At 40.6% G+C, this 13,736-nt stretch overlaps 1 protein-coding gene across 14 annotated transcripts in view; it reads left to right on the forward strand.

The window, feature by feature from the left end:
• Positions 1-13,736, forward strand: part of ELAVL4 (ELAV like RNA binding protein 4) — a 98,595-nt gene that overhangs the window by 55,424 nt on the left and 29,435 nt on the right. For 13 of the 14 annotated variants that reach the window (XM_079314553.1, XM_079314560.1, XM_079314559.1 and 10 more), the window contains exon 2: positions 2,197-2,437. In XM_079314553.1, the coding sequence (XP_079170679.1) occupies positions 2,197-2,437 (241 nt within the window). Of the gene's footprint in view, positions 1-201; positions 278-2,196; positions 2,438-13,736 lie in introns of those variants that run through there. The other variant, XM_079314556.1, reaches the window with a different exon arrangement.

The following is a 13,736-nucleotide window of genomic DNA, read 5'->3' on the forward strand; positions in this document are numbered from 1 at the left end:
AAAAGGCACCCGGGAAGCTGCGGTTAGCCATGTCAGCGGCTTCGCTCATCCTCTGGCTGCGCGTTCGCGTCGGGTCTGGGCTCTTCCCCCCAGCTGCGGTGGAGCTGCGGGAGCAGGAGCTGCGCTGAGCTGGAGCCTTGGGGCGCGATCCCCGGCCCCGCAGCAGCTGCTGGCGGGGCTCTGAGCCCGCCGAGGTGCGGGGATCAAAGGATGATCTTCCAGCTGGAATCCCGAGCTAAACAGATTTAGCAGCATCTGAACCGTTTAAGTAGTACGTGTGAGTAAATAGACGGATGGAATTAGACGGGAGAAGGGACGGAAGCATGGCCGGTGCCGGGCAGAAGGGGAATCTTGAAGGAAGAGTGTATGGGGCTGGCACAGCTTGGCCAAGGATGCCAGCAGTGCTTGGTGCCACGTGGCTGGTAAAATTGGCAGGGGGATTCTGGTTTGGATGTGCCCATGTCTTTCAAGGAGTGACTATTTTTGTGCAGTTTATTTTCAAAATGATTCTGCTGTGTGGTTTTAAGGCATTTCTGTTAAGCACAATGTGGCAAGGCTTCTTTTTATTTAAAAGCTGTTAAACCAAGTAGCTATTCCTGGGCTTGATAATAAAAATAATGGTAATTCAAAACTTATTTCCATTGATAAAAAAGAGGGTTATTTCCTAAATGAGGCATTAAACTAACACTGAAGCATTTCAATTAAAAAAAAAAAAAAAAGACATGACCAGAATATAACCTATTTAGACTCTGAGCCACCCTCATGCAGTTAATTTTAGAATAGACACCCTTTTTTTGGTCTGTGTGTGTGTGTCCCCATCCTCCTGAATTACAGGCCTAATTTGTCACAACATGTACCTCCCTGGATTTAAAAAAGAAAGCAAATTAAGTCTTGAGTAATTATAATAATTACAGGGTCGGAAGAATTCCAGGTTCAGAGTGTGTGGAGCCTTAGCCCTCTGTTCTCCCGTGTTTGTCACTGTCCCTGGGCGATGGAATCTCCTGCCTGGGGCAGCAGTTTGCATCACTGACCCTCTGGTGGAGGGAGGCTGAGCCCGTGCGAGGGATGATCAATCCCAGTGAAGCTGCACATTGCAAACTTCACAGCAGGCAGCAAAAGCCACCATTTGCATTGCTTTAATTTATCCAGATTGGAGACTGAGATGATGCCCTTCCTTTGGCAGCACTGGTGACAGTGAAGTCAGGCTAGAAGCCATAGTAGAGGCAAATGATATAAAAAAAGCTTGAAGTACCCAGGTACTTCTCTGCTTCCTTTATCTGCCTGTGCAGTTTTGGGAGGAAAACTTGTGTTCTGCAGATAAACATGCAGGCAGCTTTGCTCACATGATGGGTGGCACTGGTGACAATGGGGCTACTGTCCTGCAACACACTTTGCTAGGCTGGATTCTTATTTGTCGTTTTTTGGAAAGGTCTATTTGAGTCTCTCTGTGAAAACTGGAGTTTTGTGTTTCAAGATAGATATGCTTGTTACCATTCCAGCCTTCACCTGTGCCTGATAAGCCTTTCTTTCATTAAACCTTTTTGAGTCAAGTAAATATCTGAAGACCTTTGTATCTGTGAAGATTGCAAATCCAGGGCTTTATTATTTAAAGAGGTGTCAGTTCATTAGTGAAAAATATAGGTGGAGAATGTAGGTCATCACTGGAACCAGTAAATGGTATGTCTTGGGACACTAAATTTATTAATTGAAGGCAAGCTGAGTGACGACACGGTGCAGATTGACTGTGCCTGGTTAATGTTGTTGTCATTGCACTCTGTGATACAGTTATTAAATAGGTAAAATATTTTACCTTTTCATATAGAGCCATACACTTACTTCATCTGATTTAATGGAACTATAATTTTAATTATGATTATTACCTTAAATTATAATTAAATTTATGTGGTTTAAATTTACATTTGTGAAAATGGCTGCGTGATGAAAGCAGAAATCAGCTTCGCATTAACAAAAAAGAAGGTTTTTTAACTGCATCTTAGTATATGCTCACAGCCAAAGACTAGCATGACCTACTTTGCAACAATAACAGAGGAATCAAGCCGGGTTTTTTTGTTGAAGTATCTAAATTGGCCATGAATGCTACCTACTCATTCGTTTGTGAGTATCTTTAAAAATAGCTATTGTATCTATGAAACTTAAGGGTGGTTTTTTTTCCCCCTTTCTCTTATTTTGCTGTAGATAATTAGCACCATGGAGCCTCAGGTGTCGAATGGCCCTACTTCCAATACAACCAATGGACCCTCCAGCAACAGTAGAAACTGCCCTTCCCCCATGCAGACAGGGGCTGCTACAGATGACAGCAAAACCAACCTCATAGTCAACTATTTACCCCAGAACATGACCCAGGAGGAGTTCAGGAGTCTCTTTGGGAGCATTGGTGAAATCGAATCCTGCAAGCTCGTGAGAGACAAAATCACAGGTAAGTGCTTCATGTTCTGGATTTTGCCTGCGTTAGGGTCAGCTTGTATTTGAGGTCAGCAGAACCTTGGTGCTTGTGTTGCAAGTGCTAACACAGGGAATGCAGCAGATGCAGTGCTAAACTTCAGGGGCAAGCCTTTAGTCTTCAGTGCTAGATGCACTCTGCATCTAGAACAGCTGAGAAGCCCCTTGTCTCTCAGCCGCTCCAGATCTGGGGAGAATTCTGAACAGTGCCAGTCTGCATGTGTGTTACACACTGTGCAGCTTCTTGCAGGAGAGCTTAGACAGTGGTCTTGCTTTCCTGTTCCTTCTCATTTTTATTTAACATGGACTTGTCTGAATGGATTGAGCCAACTGATGGTTCCTAATTCTGACTCTGCCATTTGAGCTTCACCAAACCCTGGATAAATTTCTGCCTAAGAACACAAGGTGAGGTGGTTCTGCATGTCCATCACAGCTTATTGACCACGGTGGTCTGGAGCAGCAGTGGGCTGTAGTTGAGACACACTGCTCTGGCTTTCATTCAGATTTCTGTAGGTAGTTAATTAACTCTGGTCCCCAAAAACACTTTAGTTAGCAGGAATCCTTTCTCATGTGAAGTAGCACCCATTGGTAGATGCCTTCAGAATAAAAGCCTTCCGTGGCACATGCTGCCTCAACAAGGAGAGGTGTCTGTGCTGGCACTAGAGGAGGTGTGGATGGGTGCAGATGCACCTGGCCTAATCCACATCCTTGCTGCCACAGCCAGGAATCCACTGCTGCACAAGATGGGATGAACAATCAGCTTTTATAGCTTGCTTTATAGGTTAGTTTTCTAGGTTGTGTGTCTACTCGCACCGTAGGTGGGAGCAGCTGAGATTTCACTGCTGTTCAGTGCATCACCAGTGCTGTTATGTTTAGCACAGAGAGCAGCAGCCTTGGGAGGGAAAGGGTTCCAGAAAAGGAATCAGCTCCCCTCTGAGGCTCTCCTGGCAACTTGGGAGTGTGCTCTGTGGGAAGAAGCACCATGGAAAGATGAGGAATTAAAATGCAAGTCTTCTTACCTGCTTCCATAACATCCTGGCAGCCATGGTATTGGCAGAATTAGGATGATCTGCTTAGTGCTTTTCAACATGCAATGCTTCTTTTTTATTTACTTCCTGACACACAGCAATGCTCTGGTTGAAGACAAGGCACATAACAAATGGCAATAGCTGCAGGGCAGCTTGAGTCCTCACAAGTGTTGTCCAGCAGAGCTTTCTTTAGCACCATGATGTATCTATTGCAATAAATCTGCTGATTTGGCCACAGCTTCAGGTGTTCTAAAAAGAAGATTGAAAAATGAAATTGACTTTTATTTACTTTTTTTTTTTTTCCTACAGACTTTGTTTTCCTTCTAGTCTGAAAATAATCTGAAAAATTTAACTGCAGGTCAGTTCAGTTATTTCAGGCAGAAGTGAAACCCTCATCTGCAGGAGTCTAGGGTGCCTAGCTTGAATTTTGATCTTGTGTTTCATGAGCTTTTGTTGCTTATTCTATCCCTCAAATTCATGATGATGTTCTTACAATATATTTTGAAGACTTTAGATATTCGGTGTTGTTTTCATAGGGAATGGGTTGTCTTTGGACAGAGAGCCATTACTTCATCAGCTAGGAACAGTATTCTTTTTGTTTCACTCCATCTCCAGGCTTTTGTCTTTCTGCTTGAAGATATGATAAATTTGCTCTATGATCTTCTTGGGTAGTATTTTTGCCTATGCTTTTTCTTTCCATACAAAGTGCATAAATCTTTGATCACTAAAATACTTTAAAGGAACTATTCTTTAGAAAAAACTTACACAGATGCCTTGAGGACATCACCCCTACTTGTTGTTTTAGTGGTGATGCAAGTACAAAAGAACCAAATTTACAAAAAAAAAAAAAAAAGTTCTCCAAATTATTTGTGCTGTTTTTGAAAACAGAATTTCATCTGCCAAGATTTTTAAGACCTGTTATCAAGGCATTGTGCAACATTACTGAATTTGAGGATGCATGTTCATTCCTCACATTGAATTCAGAGTTAGTAAATCAAATGCAGTCCTCTGCCAGAAGCAGTTCATGTTTTTAAGAACACAGAGAGTAACAAAATGGAAATGCACTGAGGTCATACCCAGCACATCCTTCTGAATCATCATGTAAGCATGTTCTTCATTAGGCCCCTGGATTGGTTTTTTGGGAAGGGAGGGGTAGAAGTGTGCCAGTGGGCTGGTACAGGAGTGAGTGGCTTTTCAAGGGTTCTTTGCTTTTTCTTTATTAAAAATCAATAGAAGTATTTTTTCTGACAAAGAAAGCTGTATTGTAAAAAAACCCCAGTGAATTCTTAAGCTATTGCTGAAACAGTGAAGATGTGAAACAGTTTAGATTTTGTCTGCTTTTGGATTTTTCATTGTTTCTGTTGAAAATTTTGTGGCTTTAATAGATCTAAGCTAAGCTTTGTTAGGCCTTTAAACAAATGTGCTGATCTTTCTGTCAAAAGTCTGGTTTGTCTTCATATATTGTAAGTTTGCTTCCTTCTTGCTGGGCTGAATTATCAGGCAAATCAAAAAAAGTCAGAATAGAAAGCTGGAGAGAGCTCTTGCTTCAAGAAAAATAGAAAAGGTCATAAACCAAATCATGATTCAATAGTTATCCTGGCAAAACCATAGTAGAAAATCTCAAATGTAACTGAAGCTAGGTAGCATTGAATTGGCTGATGTAAAAGATTTTATTTTTCCTGTCAAAGAGCTGCAATTTGGTTTTTTTGGAGGTTTTTTTGGAATTATGTTGAGTCTTCTGAAATGGTTTTCTCAAGGAGTTAAAAGGTATAGAAAGTCTGTTTAAACATACTGGATATTTCCAATAAAATTCATTACCTGAACTCTTTTATTAATTTTAAATTTGGTTAAACAATGTATGACAGGAATAGTCATCTGCTCCAAATCTTCTTGCAGTCTTAGAACAGTAGTAGGAGTTTTTAATAAAATTGGTTTGTGAAGTTGCCCCCTCGCTTTGGAAAGGCACATGTTAAAGCAAGCATATTCCTTTAGTAAAAAACTATGCTAATTTGGTAGTACACTGCACTGAGTTGAATAGGAATGACAGCTTCTAAGACAGCCTTTAATTTGGTATTCAAAACCAAAATCGTAAACTTGGGTTTTGTTTGGTAGCTTCTCAGAACAGGCAGGATATACAGTAGCATTTTTTTTAAAGATGCTAATGACTTGAGAGAGGAGATGGAAGTCAGGCATACATTTTAATTATGGGGGAGGGGTTGCAATGGCAAAAATTGTTTGGTTTTTTTTTTCACTGCAGAGATTTTAAGAGAATGAGACAAGGAAAAACAGACTGAAGATAGTTGCCTTCGTTTGGCAGGGGTGTTTAATAAAAGCAGAACTTGTGGTTGTAAAGTGTGCTTATTAAATTCTTCATTTACACTACCTAATTAATTCTAGCATTTTAAATTAACAGTGAAACTGGTCCCTGCTGTACCATTTCATAGCTACAGCATATTTCGTCCAACAACCCAGTTGTTCAGGTTTAATCAGCTGCGCTCAAAAAATGAGAAGGAACTTGGGTTAAAAAAAAAACAGCTAAGTGGCATAAACATTTTAGAACAGAATTAGATGAGAGGAGGTGACTTCAGGGAGGAAACCTATGGCTTCAGATGGATGGGAGTGAGGCTCTGCACTAACCAGAAATGCTAAGCTAGAGAGTGTTGCAGATGCTCTTTATTTCTTATTTTGTCTGAAGTAAACCAGTGACAAATGTCTTCATCTCTTGAGGGAGAGGGCTTGAATTCATGAGAATTTTCAGAGAAGAAATGCTGAACTTGTTTTGTCCTGTGTTTGCAAACAAAATATCCAGTCAGTGTAGTGTCTGTCAGACTCTGTAAGTGCTGCTGGTCCACTGAGTTGTCCTTGTTGACACAGTTTGTATGTGGGAGAAGGGGATATTTGTTATTAGTTTTTTAATTCATTTGGTAGCTTTTAAGATTCCTTTTTTTTTTTTAATCTGTAACTTACCCAGAAAATTATGGCTATGAATGTTGAGATGCTCAGTATTCAAAAATCTTTGGCTTGCAAATCTTTTGCATCTTCAAATGATCCAGGAACACTGTAATGCAGAATATTTATTGATACAAGATTTCTGTGCATCCCTTAAGTTATGGCAGGGTTTGCGTAGTTCTGTTCTTTGCATGTATAATCAGAAACTTTGTTGCTCCTCTTCCCAGAATGTAACACTGTTGTTTTTGGGTTTTTTTTAATTGTTCTTTTTGAATTTGCAATTCCTTTAAGATTATGTACAAAGACCGAAGTCTTTCACTTGAGTTTCAGGTCATTTTAATAGTACTGATGCATGTTTAAATTAAAACTGCAGTTCAGAAATAATCATGGCATAGTAAGTATAATTTAAATATCAATGAGTGAAAAGGAGAGAAATAAACACTGGATTTACCTGAAATCCTCTCTAGAAGTTATGGATTGTCCACTCCTTACTCCTTGGATGTTCAAGCATAGGATCCAAGAACCAAAACCTACTAAAATGGCAGAATCAGAAGTCATGCAGCATTATGAGAGTTACAGGAAGATGTTTTTCACCTGAGAGGTGTGCAGTGCTAGTTCCTCTGTGGAAACCAGTAAATTGTTGACCTCAGCAGTTTGTTCTGCTCCTTCAGAAGTTTGTCCACACCAAGTTAAGCTTGTATCATGTGCCCTCTAGAAAAGAATTTCTTGTAAAATGAGAAGCTTATACTGAAAAGGTGCTGCTGTGAAAAGCAAAGACCCAGATTTTATTTAACCAAGAGTGTGTTCAACAAGTGATGGGGAACTAGTGTGTTTCTATCTAGAACATGCTGTTCAGAGCTGCATACTTGCAGTGTGCTGAAATTTGGAGCTTAATTAAGCAGCCTTAATTTCAGCATCTGGATTTGGTGGCTGCTTTGAAAGCAAGGGATGGAGAAGGTCTGTATCCTCAGGAGCAGAAGCCATTAACTGCACACTGGTGATGCCCAGGGAGGCAGGAGACAGGGCAGGCAGGAATGGCCATGTTTTCCAGGAGGAAAGCTCTGGGGTGCAATGGCAGATGTGCAGGAGCATGAGAACACTCCCCTGGTAAGCAGACATCACCTAGTATTGGCCCAGTGATTGCAGCAGGCAGCAGCCAAGTTTTATGTGTTTTAATTGGAGGTTTTGAGGCGTGATGGAGCAGATAACCAGGAGGTCCCAGTGGGTTTTTCTGGGTTGGAGTCAAAGGAGGACTCTGAAATCTCATCATAATGTAAAGACACAAAGCAAAAATGGTACTAATGGCTAAATTTAATTCTAGGGAACAGGTCTTTGGTAATGCAGTTCATGACAATAGGTAACTATTGCATGGTTAAGACTGCAGGTGAAACACTTAGGCTGGAAATTGCAGAGATATTAGTAAAATTGTGCTGCTTTGTCAAGGGGAGAAAAGATTTATTTTTATTTAAGGGAAGTAGTTCACAGCTATTTATGCTTGGAAGCTGCAGATAGAACTTTTATTCACTGGAAAATTCGCACACAAAGGCTGGCAGTGTTTTGTCTCTTTTTTCTTTAAGAATTTTGTAAAATGGTGTGCCAAAAGTGTCCTGTGGAAATAAAAAAAAATCCATATGCAGATAAATTTAGCTTACAGTAAAACCCAGTGTTAGGGTACCTGATCTGAAATGACTGAAAGTCTAATCTGAGCATAAACTACTTCTGCATTTGATGTCCAATTCACTGATTGTGCTTTGGAAGTGCCTTCCATTTTGAGATACTACTGGTTCCAGCGGTTTTCCCCATGTAAAATACATTAAACAGATAGGATTATAGAATGCAGGGATTATGTTAGATAAGACTTATAAACTCTTTAGAAAGTATGTAAACACTCATGCCTCATGGCATAAGCCCACCTAATAACAGGGTTTAGGAGAAAAATACCTTGTAGAGGTAGTTTATTCCCTTGTTGACTTGGAAAGGGGTTTTAGTAATTCTATGTAAAGCAGTGGTAACTAGCCACTGATCTCTGATCATTTATTTGGCACAGATCTTGTTGCCCTGGACTGAGTGTTAGCAGCAATTTCATTGCTCTGGTAGAAGAGGTGAATTAATACCACCCTTCAGAACAGGAAAAAAAAAGCTTCCATAGTGTAGTGTTCACCATAAATTGAATATGTATTGCTGGCATTTGTCTTGATTGCATTTAAAGGCCATATTTAGTAGTGCCCCTCAAATTGACTGTATAGGGAATATCTGTTAGAAGCAGTGGAGTTCTTGCATTTTATTTCCTTGAAAGCAAAAGACTTGGTATTTGCTGAAATAGGAAAAATATTTATACAGCAGAGTACTCAGCTAGGGTTCTTTTGTCTGAAAAAATAATACCAAATTAAGTGAATTGCCTTGGGTTTTTCAGGCAGTGACTGTGCGTTGGCCTCGCTGTGTTTATTAGGTAAAGGAGATTTGTATGTAAGTTACTTCTTTGTGTTGAATGCACAGACAAATGCAGTGAGGAAAGAGTGGTCAGAGCAGTATTAGTGCAGCTGCAAGTCAAGTGCCCAGAGAAGCAGAAGTCTAAGATAATGTAGTTTGGAAATGAAAAGAAAAAATTTTCTGTTAATCATATGGAATACAGACTATGCTTTTTTTTTTTTTTTTTTTAATGCAGAAAATTAAATATTAAAAGATACAGAAAACCAGACGACTTTGAGTCTTTAAAATTTGAAATCTAGAATTATTTTTAAAGGACTAAATATATGGCTCTGAATGTTATTAAAGACCTTTGATAAATTGATCTTAATTTCATAGCCTAGTTATTTTTATAGCTTATTTCCTGAAGTATATTCTGTTCTGGAGCAGAGATAAACGTAATTTCCATGTTGCATATCCTATTTTAAGGGCTGCAGATTCAAGACAATCCCCAAATATTGATTATTTTAATGAACATTTGCATTAAGTATCTGAACTTCACACTGTGGGGGAAGAGACACAAAAACGGTAGCGAGTGTCTCAGTGCTGGATCTCTAAAATGTTTTTTTGTGTGGTTTGATGTCTGTGCTGAAGAAAATGGTCAAATTAGCATCCATCATTTTCTTTATCACTTCTCTGCAGTTGCCTGCTGCAGACTTTGTGCCGGCGAACAAAAGAATTTTGATTTCTTGATTATTGGAAAAAAGCAATTGAAATGAGTGTTGGGGCAAATAGGCAGAAAGCAAGTAGGCATGGCCCTTGTGCTGCAAAAGAGCTTTCTAATTAACTTCACCAGTTTCAGTCCTGAGCTGCTGCTGAAGTGTATTAAATGCCTCTAATACATAGTTAGAGTATTCTTCAGTTTTTTGCTGCTTGGTTTGAGTAAATACCATCAACTTCCCATCAAGCCCAGTGTTGAAGGATTACCAGTGTGATTTTCCTCAGCAGCACAAACACGCCTACACCTCTGAAATCATGACTTCTAGATACAAGGTTACTTATGAGGCTCTCCGGTGTGTGTCTGCTGACCTTCTGCTCTGAGCCTTTTTTCCATCCCTGGGATCACCTGCACTGAGGATAGCTATCTACCAGGGAACAGCCTGGAATGTGAAAAGGCTCTGGTGCACCCCTCTGTTCATGGCACTCCACCCTTCACTTTTAGTGTTCTCTCTCCTTTTTGGATCATTCTGCCCTCTCCTCAAGAAGCCCAGACCCTGTACTTCAGCACTTGTGCACAGCTGCTTCTCTCTCTGTCTTTTCTTTCCTTTTAGCCCAGGGAGGAAAAAGGGGAGGAAAGGAATGTGAGTGCCAGGAAAGCTCAAGGAGACTGTCAGCCACTAGTGGAGCCCTCCCAGCTGAGGCAGGTTCCTTTGGGGCAGCAGCAGACAGCACATCAGGTACTTCTCAGGGCTCCAAGGCTGACTTCCCAGCATTTATGCACCCTTGCTGCTCAAGGAGTCCTGTCCTTCAGCCACACCTAGGAGCAGCTCAGCTGTACTATGGCTGTCACCTCTGCCTGCTTCCCCTGTGCTCTTGCTACACAACTTGTCCAGAAAGAGAAATGACCTGTGTAAAACCAGTTCAAATGCTTTGGAAAGTGATCTGCCTCCTCTCCCATTTCACAAGGCTGATTTTCACCAACACAGCATTTGGAGTTTGTTCTTGACTTTCAGATGGTGCTCAGTAAACTCGTGACCTGCTTGTGGTAGCTGATTCTCTGAATCAGTGAGCCAGGGAGTCCTTGCCCCTTCTGTCTTGCAGAGCTGATCCATCATCATTTGACTTGCCCCTAGCAAGCAGTTTGTTTTCTCCACAGCCACCAGAGTTCTGCTGAGGTGATCTTCACCTTGGCTTCTGGGAATGGCCAGTGTGAGCCCTTCAGACTGGTATTGGGTCTGCTGCTCCTAGGAGTGTGAATGTCCTCAGCATTCCTGCCTCTCCTCTCTTCTCTGCTACCTCAGTTTATGTGCAGTCCCTAAACTGATCAAAGTCATCATTCAGGTTCCACCCCCTCAGAGTACATCCTTCACATTTTTGCTTTTGGAGTTACTCTAACTGTGGCTTGAGGAAAGACCCATTTGCATGATCAAGCCAACTTCTTTTCTATCTTTTTGTCAAGTGAGATGCAATTTGTAGAGGGCAAAGTTCCTTTTGGGATATTTACAGCATGGAGTTCTAGCCTGGCCTTAATTTTTTTTTTCCTCCTTTGTTTCCAGAAAACTTCAAGGGCTCAATCTCACTGCTTGGAAACTTAGGCCATCATTTTAAATTGGCTTACAGTTAAAACTTCTTCTAATTTTGCTGTTACACGCAAGGACATATGGAGAGGGTGTTTTCTACATCCTTAACACTGCTCACCACCTCTTTTCTCTTGCTTAAAGCACAGTTTCTCTTGCTGCCTGGACTGGGAGTCCAGCAGCCTTTGTGTGCAGCTCACTGGCAGTCCTCTGCCTAGAGTCAGCACAGATAACCATCTCGGGAATCTGGGCTATTGGAAGCTGCTCTGATGCACAGTCTTTGCCAGCAAATCTCTGGATTTCATCAGCATTCTCTTCATGTCCTGCACTTCATTCCTGAGCCAGTCATTGGTACTGCAGCCTCTGCCTTTTCAAACCATTTGTGATACAGCCCGAGTTTTGTTTGGGCTCTTCTGCATCTCTCTACATCTATTAAGACAGGTTTTGCTCAGGTACCGTGTTTCCCATTTCTGTGATGCCACAATCTTGTGGTCACTCTCCACTCTCATTCCTGTGAAATTCTGATTCTGTGAAAAGAGGGAAAGAAAACATCGTGGCCAGTCCATTTCTTTGATTTTGCTCACGAGCTCTGCTTTGGCTGACTCACTGCTGAACATTGTTGGATATAGCTGTTGTTCCTGAGCAGGGTCTCTCATTGACTTTGCAGATGGTGCTGTGTCTCTGCTAGGAATTTCAGTGCAAGTTACTGACTTGCAGGTGCTGCTGGAGAGGCTTATTGGACCAGGCAAAGCTCTGCTCTGACACAGTACTACTGTTCTTGTGACTCTCTCAGCATCTGTTTAATCAGTGGAATATATCAGCTTGAGGGGAAAAAGACTGAACACTTACTACTTTTATTCACATGAGCCTGAACTGCCTTTTTTTTCCAGTTAGATGGTTTTCAAGGGGTGTTGTAAAAGCAGATGGACAAAAAGCTGCGTCATACTCACCTGCAAGCAAACAAATGGCAGCATTGCCAGTGTGATTAATTGTTGCTATACTCTAGGGGCTGCTGTTCCTGCAGTGCAAGCTCTAATCTCCCTCTGCCCTATTCAGATAATAGCGCTCACACAAGTTTGGAAGCACCTTAAGCTGGGTTATCAACAGGCTTCCTTCCTCTTGCTGCAGAATTCTAGTACCCAAAAAATGAGGCTACCTCCTCCTTCCCTGGGAAGCTGTTGGCTGGATGGAGGGGGTGTATTGACTTTCCTGGCTGTGAGGATGGTAGGTAGGGCATGAGAAGATAGGACATGTAACAAGAAGTATTCTCTAGCAGTTCCTTTTTTAGACTCCTCTGTTCTCCTACTTGCTGTATTTGTGTCATTTCTATTTACCAGTGTGTATCTTTGCCCAGTTCTCTGTTTCTTTCAACTTTTTCTCATCTGGAATCCACTTTGTCTTAAAAGAAAGAAAAGCCACAAAACCCAGCCCCAAACATGAACAGCTTGGGAGTTGACTGGTAACATATTTTTCCCTTATGCTTTCTGCTGCATTGGAATAGTTGTTCGGGTACCTTCATTTTGGTTGTTGGTAGTATTGTGGTACTCACTTGCTCCAGGTTAGGTATTTTGCCAAACAGGAAACAAAAGAAACAAGTTGATTTACCACCTACCTGTTTAATATTGTGAAAAGCCTTTTATAAGAGTTGTGTATCACAGAAACTGCACTGGTTTTAGTGGTGATCAGCCAATAATGGCATCAGTCAATGGTACATCCAGTGCCATTCATGTAGATAATGTCATAAGGGAAGGTGTTAGCTGATACAGATGAAATCTGCCACCTTGAAAAGAACAGAATTTTTTATGCTGGAGAAGACTTACTGAGGACCATATTTTTGCTAATATTCTTCTCAAAAAAATTACCAAGATTAAGTGATAGAGCTAAGTAATATGTGCACACAAAGTCATAATATTTTCTCCTTGAAGTAGTTTTCATTACTTTTGTTACCTGCAGGTATGTAAAAGGAATATTTAAACATTTGGAACCATACTTATTCCTGTTCTTGCTTTAAAATTCTTGTAAATTGTCTTAAAGCTGAAACAAATTTGTGATGAGGTTCCCTGCAGTCTATATATCAGTGCATAGCAAAATTTTTTTATAAGGTAGCATGTTTTGGAATATGATAAAGTAGCTTTACCTTTCTCAGCATCTTTCCAGATGCTGTGTAAAGTAATCTACGTAAATCTAACTATTACAGATTAACCTTCTTAGCTGTCAGGTTGCAGCTTTTATTTATGTTTCTGCTGATCAGATTAAAAATGCTGCAGTCACGAGTTGTGTTGTTAATATTAAATTTTGTATTCCGGCCTGTAATAAATTACTTTCCTCTGTGCATTGGAAAAAGTGGTTAGTAGAGCTCAGAGTTTAATTAGTAGGCTGTTGATGAGACAGAACAGGTATTGAGAGTCATTGTTCTGAATTACTGTGAAATTTGTTAGTATTGTGGCTTTTGTTTTTTGCTGTTTGACAGAGGCTGAGGTACAAAACCTTAAATGTTGCTAAATTAAATCATTTAATGACAAAATTACAAGGGCTTTTTGAATTTGCAGTCAAACAGGTTTCAGATATTGATGTTGCAGTATAATATTATGTCCTA

The sequence above is a fragment of the Erithacus rubecula genome (assembly GCF_903797595.1).
Source record: "Erithacus rubecula genome assembly, chromosome: 10".
NCBI classification, from domain to species: domain Eukaryota; kingdom Metazoa; phylum Chordata; class Aves; order Passeriformes; family Muscicapidae; genus Erithacus; species Erithacus rubecula.